This window comes from Tachypleus tridentatus, chromosome 12 (genome assembly GCF_004210375.1).
Source record: "Tachypleus tridentatus isolate NWPU-2018 chromosome 12, ASM421037v1, whole genome shotgun sequence".
In the NCBI taxonomy this organism is placed as follows: Eukaryota; Metazoa; Arthropoda; class Merostomata; order Xiphosura; family Limulidae; genus Tachypleus; species Tachypleus tridentatus.
The window spans coordinates 76,335,114-76,348,042 of NC_134836.1; the positions used below are offsets into that span (position 1 = coordinate 76,335,114).

General features: G+C 32.8%; 1 protein-coding gene across 2 annotated transcripts in view; it reads right to left on the reverse strand.

The window, feature by feature from the left end:
* w (eye pigment precursor family transporter white) overlaps positions 1–12,929 on the reverse strand; it is a 47,711-nt gene that overhangs the window by 6,097 nt on the left and 28,685 nt on the right. Inside the window, exons 10-17 of one of the 2 annotated variants that reach the window (XM_076470165.1) lie at positions 12,438–12,524; positions 9,769–9,797; positions 6,335–6,440; positions 4,571–4,702; positions 2,634–2,726; positions 1,998–2,055; positions 1,030–1,107; positions 24–129 (exon numbers count right to left, since the gene is read on the reverse strand). In XM_076470165.1, the coding sequence (XP_076326280.1) occupies positions 24–129; positions 1,030–1,107; positions 1,998–2,055; positions 2,634–2,726; positions 4,571–4,702; positions 6,335–6,440; positions 9,769–9,797; positions 12,438–12,524 (689 nt within the window). Of the gene's footprint in view, positions 1–23; positions 130–1,029; positions 1,127–1,997; positions 2,056–2,633; positions 2,727–4,570; positions 4,703–6,334; positions 6,441–9,768; positions 9,798–12,437; positions 12,525–12,929 lie in introns of both variants that reach the window. The other variant, XM_076470166.1, reaches the window with a different exon arrangement.

The following is a 12,929-nucleotide window of genomic DNA, read 5'->3' on the forward strand; positions in this document are numbered from 1 at the left end:
AACTTGGAAAGGATATAACTTACGCGTTATTGAGGAAGAAACCACCAAACATCATTAGTGGTATTAGTAGCACTGGTCCTATACTGAGAGCAATCTCTACAGTACTGCTTATACAGGACATTAAGTAGCCTAGAAATAAATCCAAAGATCCTTGCTTAAAGCATTAATAAAAACAATAATAATATTCAATAACCAAATGTATAAAATGCTGCTCTTGCATAACTTATTTTAAATAACTGAACACTTCATGTACTTGATATGAATCGTTTATTAATGATATATTTGTTTTGAATTTCGCTAGCCAACCCTAATTTAGCAGTTTAAGACTAGAACGAAAGCAACTGTTATCAGCACCTACCACCAACTCCTAGGCTATTCTTTTACCAATGAATAGTAGGATTGACTGCCACATAACGCACACACAGTTGAAAGGGTGAGCATGTTTGGTGTGACGGAGATTCGAACCCGCAACTTTCAGTTTACGAGTCGAGCGCCCTAACCATCTGCCCATGCCAAGCCCTTTGCGCTTATGAATAAAAAAAAAACAACATACAAATAAATCATAATTGCTAAATTTCATATAATTACATCATTTTTTAATTAAAAAAATCTTGGTAGGCACAGTACGGACAGCCTATTGTGAAAATTGTTAAAAATAAATATTTTCTGAGACATTTTGGTTCAGGTACTTTTATTATAGTAAAATACTGTACATCAAAATATTAGGCCTAATATTTTATTTTACACACTTAGTTTATCATTTTAATACTTCATTTCAGATTGTTTTCTGGAAATATTTTGTATATTTTAAGAATAAAATATATTAATGTGTGCAATGGTTATTTTGAAACTTTGGAAATAAATATATAGAATTTTATGAAATTAAAAAAATAGTATTTCATTCATTTGTAACACTATTTTTCTAGTCATTTGTATACTAAATGTCTAGTCACTTTCTTTTTCCAGTTTTTTTTGCTTGTTTCATTTAAAAACTAGATTAACTACAGTCTGTGAATGAAAAGTTCTTACCAAATGATGTCGCTGTGTTAGAGATCAAAATGACGATTCCATTACAGATGAGAAATGTTTTTACATTATCATAAAGTCCTAAAATGACAAAACAAAACTGTGAAAGAGTAAGTTTTTTTTACGAATACACACACATATATACAAATAAAATATATGTTCACGCATCAAAAATTGGTAATATGTAAATATGTGAGTAAATTATAATGAGAATGCCTTACACATAAATGGTGCATAAATGAGAACCGTGTTTATATGTTACTCAAAAAAATGTGTCCTATTCTATCTTTAATGTTAATTTCGTTAACGATATTGATTTCAAATTTTTAACCTATCTATTTGTATTATTCTATATTGTTCTATTTTTGCTAATTATCATATTTTCATTATAAAGGTCATTTTGCATTGTTAGCTCAGTAATTCAGTACGGATCTAATTATCCTAAGCCATTCGAACTTCGTGATATATTATTGGGTTTACGACCGAAAATACTATTAACAACGAGAGTAACCAACTGGCGAAAGAATGAATTAAAACCTTCATAAATAAGAAAGTTAATTTCGTTAGCTACACTCATTACTGTATTGATTTTCAGTTCTGATCTACGAAAATATCTTGCTTTGATCAAATTCACTAATAAATTATTATGCATCTAAATACTTTGTATGACATTGATATTTGTCTTATATGACACACACAAACAAATGGATTTCTGTATCAAGATATTTTGTTAAATAACTTCTATTCTAAAGGTCAACAACCTAACTGTAAACATTACAGTGGAAAGATGCCACATCAAAAAATTCATTCACTATATGAGATTAAAAAAGTCCGCAGTTGAACTCATTCCATAACGAATTAAAACCATTATTTTGATTTTTTCTTATGCCTATATTCGTTACGATTAGCACGTTTTTAAGATCACGGCGAAACGTCTTGAATTTTAAAATACAAGAAACGACAACACTTACCTACCATCCAATATAGTATTGACGTAAAAAGAATTGGCATAATTACGTACAATGGAGCCTGTGAGTAACATTATAACATATGTTAACCTTTGGAGAATCATTCAAGGAAATATTCTATATTCTACAATTAATGCTTCTCCGATATTTTGGTATCAAGAAAGAAAACCCTTTATTACGAATTATAAACATTAGTTGTTGTTGTTTTTTATATGGCAAGTAATTCAAATAACACAGCAATGTTAATTCATATAATAGTTTCGTATGTTTAGGAAAACTTTGGAATGGATTAACTTACTCACATTTAAATAATTCATGTGGAACTAAGCTGATTGTGTTCCTTTAGGCTTACGTCGAAATAGTTAATAATTAGCAGTTGAACATTTTTAATTTAAAATTTAAAATGAAAGCAATAAACGGATGTCCATTGTTTTCACATCTCTTACATCAAAAGAATCTTAAGACGTACTTCAAGGGTTTTAATACACAGGAATTTGTACATATTTGTTGTTATCCTTTTTGGAAAACAAGTTTGTATTAAACAAGATTTCTAATAATAAAGAAAGAGAAAGAATAATGAAAATAAATTTTAAATTTTGCATCCTTATTTAAAACGTCACGACCTGAGGTAAAACTTACCTCTGTAAAAGTTTTACACCGGAAGTATACGTCTGTACGATACATCCCGTTCCAATGTTCTCTCAGAAACACGGGCAGCTCCTCACAGAATACCTGTAACATTTGTACATTTCAGTTTGTTTCGTTTCAGAGTTACACTGAAGTATATGTGTGCTCTGTTGGTGAATCTAACTTCATATTTTAGCGTTTTAAATGTTTACATTACAAGTAAACCAGACTTCATTCTAGTGTTATTTTATTCTATACAGTCACAGTGTTAACAAATGTTATTATCTTGAAAAATATATTCTTCATGTAATCTGTTGAAGGTTTAGGCTACAAAAACACATACACACACACTCTTAACGACATACTATAGCATCATATTTTAACCCTTATTCACACGTTGTAACAAATACATTTGAGCCAGCAGGGCAAGATAGTTAAGGCATTCAACTCGTAATCTGAGGGTAGCGGGTTCGAATCTCGGACACACCAAACATGCTCACCCTTTCAACCGTGAAGGCGTTATAATGTGACGGTCAATCCCACCATCCGTTGGTAAAAGAGTAGCCCAAGAATTGGCGGTGGGTGGTGATGGCTAGCTGCCTTCCCTCTAATCTCACACTGCAAAAGGGACGGCTAGTGCAGATAGCCCTTGAGTAGCTTTGCGTGAAATTCAAACGTTACATTTTAACCCTTATTCACTTCGATTAACGCCTGGTGACTCTAATTATTCAAAAACAACTACTCTACACGAGTAAATAAAAATTCGAATACTTGTAACAAATAAAAAATAAATTAACGTATTTCACAACTGCTCATAATTTTAACGCATCTTCATATCACAACTAGAGGTATTCTACAAGAAACAGCGATTTTTACTACACAAGAAAACCGTACTTTAATTGAATAATATCATAACTTAAGTATTTATATCTGATTGTATTAGCCCTTGGGTTGGTTGTGGCCTAGCGATTATCGTACCGGTTTGTGGATCCATGTGTTCCTGGTTAACACATTGTTTCTGTAAAATCGCACTTCGCACTATGTAGCCACGGGTGTGTTATAAGAGTGACGGTGAAATTCTACTATTCTATCTGAGAAAAGTGGTTAAAGCGCTAGACGGCCCGGCATGGTCAGGTGGGTTAAGACGTTCGACTCGTAATCTGAGGATCGCGGGTTCGAATCCCCTTCGCACCAAACATGCTCGCCCTTTCAGCCGTGAGGGCGTTATAATGTGACGGTCAATCCCTCTATTCGTTGGTAAAAGAGCAGCCCAAAAGTTGGCGGTGGGTGGTGATGGCTAGCTGCCTTCCCTCTAATCTTACACTGCAAAAGGGATGGCTAGCGCCGATAGCCCTCGTGTAGCTTTGCACGGGCCCGGCATGGCCAAGTGAGTTAAGGCGTTCTACTCGTAATTCGAGAGTCGCGGGTTCGAATCCCGGTCGCACCAAACATGCTTGCCCTTTCAGCCGTGGGGGCGTTATAATGTGACGGTCAATCCGTCACTAGCTGCCTTCTCTCTAGTCTTACACTGCAAAATTAGGAACAGCTAGCGCAAATAGCCCTCGTGTAGCTTTGCGCGAAATTTAAACAAAACAAACAAAGAACTAGTTGTAAGTAACTGACTTCCCTCTAGTTTAAAATCAGTTCGAGATTTGAGCTGGTACAAATAACCCTTGTATCTCTGCGCTCAATACATAAAACAAAAAAACGTCAACTTTTAAAAATATTTCACGAAAATACATACCAAATTGAAAGCATTATACGTTATTTTCAAAAACGTTTTGTTGCTTGACTTTTATATCATTTTCATGCTATTGTTTTTATTATTATCACTGCTTCTAACTTATAGAAATTTCATTTTACTACTGACAAACAACTGACAAATATTTCATGTTAGTACTGACAAACAACTCACAAATATTTCATGTTATTACTGACACGAAACTTACGTTGATTACTCCAAACATGTTCTGAAATGTCATGTTTGTCAAGAGCAGGAACAAAACGCCGTTGATATTTTGTACTGATTCTTGAGTTAGATCTTGGTTCCAGTAGATGGCGCCCAGTAAAACTGCCATAAACTGTATTTGACAAAATCCACAATAATTACCATTATAAGTACTAGCTGTAAGTGATCATTGCAGTCTTTATTCTCTTTTCTCAACTGATCAACTCGCATCGTTCTAAGAAAATTAGGCCTATTCAAAATGTTATTTTCTAACACAGATTCAAGACTCATAACTACAGTTTGGGCCAGTAAACCAAAGAATGTTTCGTTTTTGTTCATTTTTGTTAAAAGTGCAATTAACTGTACTTAATTTTTAAGCAGTTGGCTGACAGTTCAGCAGATATTTATGGTCTGTTTTTGGTCAACCGAAAAAACGTAGTTAGGCCTCTTATAATGGTGATGTTTTGAGTAATATATTTAGAGTTTTTAAGTTCTTTTTAACCTAACATTTACGAACTTAAATTAACTTAAGCATATGAATAACATCATAGCATTTCACCTAATTTATTATTCTGTATTAGGTAGTGTATCAATTATTTGATTAATATATTAAATATTTATTTTCACTAAAGAGGCCTAATATATACAAATATTTGTTTTCAAACTATTTGAATTATATAGACTGACCTAGTTAGTACTCAGAACCTTAAAATACTTATTATTTAGCCAACTGTTTCTGTATAAAAACAAAACTTGACTAAACAACGTTGTTTGGTAACTTCACTATAATTGTATCGCAACAAGAACTGAAGTACAATTGAAGTATTATACCCATATTTCAACATTACTGTAATAATAAACTTCAATTGTTGTAATCTTATTATAATATTATTGTAAAAAGAATTAAAATTAAATTCAAGTGTTGTAGCATATTATAATATGCTTATAACAAGAATTAAAATAAAATTCAATTATTGTCGCCATATAATATTATTGTAAAAAGAATTAAAATAAAATTCAATTGTTGTAACCATATTATAATATTATTGTAACAAGAATTAAAATAAAATTTAATTATTGTAGTCATATTATAATATTATTGTAAAAAGAATTAAAATAAAAGAAAATTGTTGTAACCATATTATAATTTTATTGTAACAAGAACTAAAATTCAATTCAATTGTTGTAATCATATTATAATATTATTGTAACAATAATTAAAATAAGCTTCAATTAATGTAACCATATTATAATATTATTGGAACAAAAATTAAAATAAACCTCAAGAGTTGTAACCATATTAGAATATTATTGTAACAAGAATTAAAATAAACTTCAAGTGTTATAACCATATTATAATATTATTGTAACAAGAATTAAAATAAACCTCAAGAGTTGTAACCATATTATAATATTATTGTAACAAGAATTAAAATAAACTTCAAGTGTTGTAACCATATTATAATATTATTGTAACAAGAATTAAAATAAACTTCAAGTGTTGTAACCATATTATAATATTATTGTAACAAGAATTAAAATAAACTTCAAGTGTTGTAACCATATTATAATATTATTGTAACAAGAATTAAGGTGAAATGTAATTGCCCTAACCATATTATTACTATAATAAGGACTATTATCAAGTTTAGGTGAGACGATAGAATCGGATAACTGGCAAAGTAACAGTTGTATAATATTGTTGATCCAAACAAGTTTGGTTGGAAAACTAAATGAGAATATTTTTCTAAATACTCCAACCTACAATAGTCTGAGCAAAACGAATGGTGGTAAGTAGTGGTTCCCTGCTGAAACTCAGGAACGATCTCCAACCAACTGCTCTGACTTGAGTAAACCAACTGGCTTTGTATCTAAAACAAAACAAACGTTTCATAATACGAATTTCTGTTTTATCTGTCAAATTCAGTAAAGAATATTATAATGAAACTCTTGCTTATATGATACAAAAAAAACATTTTATCACGCGATACGTAACCCTAAGTTAGCGAAATTTTTATCCTGTGTACATGCAGGTTTGCAATAGGGGGATTTTCCCGTTTCGCCTCCGTTTTCCGTCACGAAGAACTTTATTTTCTCCATTCTCAGAGTGTGGATATGACGTTATGAATACGTCACACGCAGATCTAATGCTTGTTTGTTTTGTTTTGAATTTTTGCACAAAGCTACTCGAGGGCTATCTGTGCTAGCCGTCCCTAATTTAGCAGTGTAAGACTAGAGGGAAGGCAGCTAGTCATCACCACCCACCGCCAACTCTTGGGCTACTCTTTTACCAACGAACAGTGGGATTGACCGTCACTTTATAACGCCCCCACGGCTGGGAGGGCGAGCATGTTTGGCCCGACGGGGATGCAAACCCGCGACCCTAAGATCACGAGTTGCACGCTTTAACACGCCTGGCCATACCGGGCCGCAGATCTAATACACTGGCGCTAAGGGAAATCGGCTTGTCTGAACATGTAGTCTAAACATATCAATAACTTTGTATTCTGTATTAATGTGTATGAAGAACACGGGGAAGAAGAATCTTATTTTAGAAAGAACAACTAGTAGAAAATGGATCAAATCATATACGAAAAAATATGAAGTAATAAATTCAAGAATAACTAGTAACAGATATCTTCAAAGGATCAGCTGTACTAACAGGGAAAACCTAGTCAGAAATAAATATAAAAATACTTTTCGCCTTTCAAAGGTATACACAATTTTAAATTAAAAGATACCTGGTATTTTTGTTATTTTTTAAAACTAACACAAAATATTAATTAATATATTTCATTTATTGAACACCCATGTAGTGTTTAGTTTTCTGGAATTTTTTTCTTTACGTTATTATTTAAAATATACCATATTTCTGTTACATTATTCAAGGGAAGCTTTGAATGTTTAGTCATCTTCTTGATTGGGTTGAGCACATTTTATTACGTGATTTTGAATATGCCAATCAGCAACTCGCATGATAACCACAGCCAATAAAAAGTCTCGGCGGTACATGATGTACGACAGTTAAAATTTGATAGTGTTTAGTGTTTCGTACAAAATGGCATCTCACTGAAAATTGATAGTTTCTGGGAAGAGTATGTAACAGCTCTTTTCCTCACAAAATATTCACACACTCAAGATATAAAAATGTGATCGGATAGAGAATTTAAAAGTTCCACGATGGGGATATCTCTTAATGGTATTGTAAAACGAAGAATAGCGATTAACTTGGTATATCAATATCATCCGTAAAGAGACGCACAATGTCACACTCCAATCGTGATAAGCAAATTACAGTTTCTTGTAACAGATGACGCAAAAGCCAAAGTCTAAAGTCATCCCGGCAACAGTACAAAACATAATAAAGAAAGATTTCCGTTTGTAAAACTGACACATATGATACGTACACAAACATTTCCATCTCATTTCCATTCAATATTCAGACAATGCAACCAACTTTAGAATGAAATGCATATTTTTGCTGTTGAATTCAAAAATTTACTAGCCAAGTCGCCTTTTGGCTTTTTGTATTTATCAAAGTGTTGAAATGAGCGATAACTTTGGTTTGTTTTGAATTTCGTGCAAAGCTACATGAGGGCCGCTAACCGTCCCTATTTAGCACTGTGAGACTAGAGGGAAGCACTAGTCAACACGATCCAACATCTATCTAACTCTTGGGCTACTCTTTTACCAACGAATAGTGGGATTGACCGTCACATTATAACGCCTCCACGGCTGAAAGGGCGATCATGTTTAATTTGACGGGGATTCGAACCCGCGCCCCTCAGATTACGAGTCGAGTGCTTTAACCACCTGGCCATGCCGGGCCATGAGCAATAGGAAATCGATGTTTCTCATTCGCTATATTTTACGGATAACATACAGGAAACACTGATGTATTTTGACATTTGAACATGATATTCTTGCAATGGAACCCTCTGCATTAAAACTACGTTGCAGGCTTATTGTCAAGATGTACGGTCGTCAGTTAAATTACAACTAGACGTGATGAAGCGAGCGGTAACAACGTGGTGAGGCTCCAAGATTGTTTTAATACAACATGCTCAACTTCTGTAATTAGATACTTTTTCTCCACTAGTCTGTTTTAGCACATTCTACATGTTAGCATTATTGTTGTAAACTCTTTAAAATGCGAATTCTGGCGCTCGTATTAGTCTTGAATATTAATTTTATTCTAGACACCTATTGGTATGTAGCGAGTTTGATAGGTACTGATAAAACAAGTTGTCATAATTTCTTTAGCTGTAGAGGTTTCAATACATTAAGTTGCAAAAATCCTAATCTGCCAGTTCAAGATTAAATTTTGAAAACTCTCGACAGCTTTTGACTAAAAATAACTTAATATGTGGTAGAAAACTCATTAGATAAGTGAATTTGACAAAACCAAAATAAAGAATGCATCGAAGCACATAAACGCAACACAAGAACGTATTTTAAAATTTTCTAGTATGATGAGTAATAAAGGTTTCACACTTTTTACGCAAACTTTAGGCCTATATATTTATCGAACTACTTTTGGAGGGAATACTACATTTAAATTTTAGGTACAACAACCTTTCGCTTCTAAACATGAGGCATGATCAAATACAATATTCAACTAAGGAAACCTTAGGCCTCATCGATTTTACAAGGTAAGGGAACAGAATTAGAATTATCTGGTAAGTAATCGAATACTATGTAAGAATTCGTTAAAAGATTCATTTCCCATAATTTATCTTATAACTCATTTGTATTTAATTAGTAAAGACTCATTATTTGGATGACCTAAAAAACTGCGAGAAGAATTTTATTTAAAAAATATTAAAAACAAATTGCCCGCCCAAAATTGCTACGAAAATTCACGCTATATTATTTATTTTGCCAATTACAAGCTACATCAAACACGTATCGGCATCTATTGCCGAATTTGAAAAAAATTATCGAAAAAGACGACAACAACATTAAATTCATTACAAAGTTAAAGTTTACTGAACATAACTAAACAGAACACAATTTACATGATATATTGAACTAAATCAGCCCATGCACACACACACACACACATGTATATATTAAAGCTTCAATCTGTATTTGGAATGTGCGTCTAATATATTCATATGTAGTTTCACTGGATATCAAGAATTACTAATTTAAAGTAAAAGCACAAGTTTGTGTTGTTATGTTGAAAAATAAACTTACATTGAATGGTCAGCATAATGGTCATCTTCCTAAAGAGAAAAGAAAATTAAACAAACTGTACTGTAATTTATGGGGATAAAAATAAAAACAAAACAGAAACAATAGAAATAAAACCCAACTATTTAGCTCAGCCAACTATTATTTGTTTCCTTTGTTTTTGAATTTCGCACAAAGCTACTCGAGGGCTATCTGTGCTAGCCGTCCCTAATTTAGCAGTGTAAGACTAGAGGGAAGGCAGCTAGTCATCACCACCCACCGCCAATTATTGGGCTACTCTTTTAACAATGAATAGTAGAATTAACCGTTATGTTATAACGCCCCTACGGGTCGTGGGTTCGAATCCACGTCACTCCAAGTATGCTCGCCCTTTCAGCTGTGGGGCGTTATAATGTGACGATCAATCTCACTATTCGTTGGTAAAAGAGTAGCCCAAGAGTTAGCGGTGGGTGGTGATGATTAACTGCCTTCCCTCTAGTCTTACACTGATAAATTAGAAACGGCTAGCACAAATAGCTCTCGCGTAACTTTGCACGAAATTCAAAAAACAAATCAAATATGTCAATATCAAGTCAACAATAAATCCAAAACCATTCTCTTGTGCATAGAGGAAATCGTGTCTTTATTGGTGTTTAATTACAAACTGTGAATAATGAATAACTGTAAGTAAATTATATTTCACTTTTTTTTTTTCTGTACTAATACGGAAGTGAGTGATATCAACTATAAAACACATTTAACATTCCTCATGTCTTCCTGATAACATAAGGTAGTGTAAAGGATATCTTTCATACCAGGAATTAAGCATGTGATTGCTTTAAGAAATCGAATAACGTTTAAAGTGTACTTGAGACTGTCACCTATTATATCGACCCCACAATTCTTTATTTCCACCCTATGGTCAAGGACGTTTAAAGTGTACTTGAGACTGTCACCTGTTATATCGACTCCACAATTCTTTATTTCCACCCTAAGGCCAAGGACTTCTAAGAAGATGGTAACAGTATCTATCTCAACCATATTGTTTGAAACTGATGTAAAGAACATTCCAAAGAGTTGGCGGTGGGTGGTGATGACTAGCTGCCTTCCCTCTAGTCTTACACTGCTAAATTAGGGACGGCTAGCACAGATAGCCCTCGAGTAGCTTTGTGCGAAATTCCCAAAACAAACAAACAAACAAACAAGAACATTCCAGTGAACATAAACATCTTTCTCGACGAGTAAAATCATCGGATCTCAATATTTAATGTTTACATGAATCCTAAGTGCACCGACATCCACTGCTAACAGTTGTAAGTAAATTGTAGAGTTTTAATGTAATGTCTGACTTTAGTATGGTAATAGAAACAAGCTTCAAACGTTTGTAACTAAAATAAACAGACCGCAACGAACTCGACGAATCAAAACACTTCTTGTGTATTCAGCATTATTTTAAGAAACTTTGTAATGTGGCTCAATTAGAAATTTGTCTACACAAAATATCACGTTAGAAGCCTCCACCGGACTCTACCAAAATATAAACAACCAAAGATAACCAGAAGAACAGCACCTTGAAAACATTTGTCTGCCTCAGAGAAGAATTTTTCATGACACACCAGGAATGTATCAATTAATTGACTACATTTTAGTTTCTTAAACTTAAAAATACATTTATCATTCATGTTTCTCATATATAACAAATTAGCGTACCTTTACAATATTTTATGAAATCGTAATATTTGTTACTGAAAGTGGAAAATAATTATCATTTCTATTCAACTTATTTCTGCGACCAACTCTGCAACCATTACACTTATTGTGTTCTATATTTTTGTACACGTAGAACTTGGTGTGGAAAAACTACTCGAAATTTCTTTCACAAATAACGTTCACATATTGTCTTTCTTTTTTTTTTTCCTTCGCCACTGTTTTTAATTCAATTGTTTTGAGTGGATGTTCGTTATTTATGGCCCAACATGGCCAGGTGGATAAGGCACTCGACTTGTAACCACCTGGCCATGCCGGGCTGACATATTTTGTAACGATCCTTGCATGATGTGGTTCGAGATAGTCAAATCCTAACCATTGTAGGAACAACGAGTCGACGGGGGCACACAAGCATTTGTCATATTTAACAATATTGACCAATCATACTTTCCCTCAGCTAACAGCCAGTAGTCCATAGTCACAGATGCTCTAATAGCAGATATTTTCCCTTTTTAATATTACTGTTCAAACGCTTTGACGACAGATATTTTTTAAAAAGTAAACCAAGAAATGATATTTAATAACAGCGATGTTATTAGACATACGGCACCCACTATAAAAGTCCTTTGAAAATCGGGGAGGTCCTTGTCTTTTCGTTGCCTTGCAGACCATTTGTGATAGGCATATTTCTAAAATCAAAAAAGTACTTTAAACATAACGTAGAAAGTGTATTTGAATATGTTGACAAACAAAGTACATCATAAACACTTGAGTCGTCTTTTGTGCACTGTGATAGTTGTACGTCTAGATAAGAATCATTGAAATTTATCTCAAAGTAAACAACTGTAGTGACACCAAACTTGAATTTTAAAAACGTTCAACAGCCTCCTTTATTTCACACATATTATTTTTCTTCTTGAATATAAACACTACTTTTTTTCTAAATTTGCCGTTAGATCCTGTCAAGAGATTGGAAGTAAACTTACCATTGAAATTACGTCTTTTTCAATGCCATGTTGAGTCTTTTGTACTAAAGTACAAAACTCTGATCGAATAAACTCATCGCAGATACTCTGTAAATTTAAACATTATTAATATTAAATATAAATTAAACATCATTAATATTAGTACTACATCCATATGTAGTACAGTAATTCTGTACCGAAATTAAACATTATTAATACTAACACTGTATCCAAATTTAACATCATTGGCATTAATTCTGTACCGAAATTAAACATTATTAATACTAACACTGTATACAAATTTAACATCATTGGCATTAATTCTGTATCGAAATTAAACATTATTAATACTAACACTGTATACAAATTTAACATCATTGGCATTAATTCTGTATCGAAATTAATCATTATCAAAATTAATTCTGTATTCAAATAAAACATCATCTTTATTAATACTGTATCTAAATTAAATGTTTGTTTGAAATAAGCACAAAGCTATACAATTGACTATTA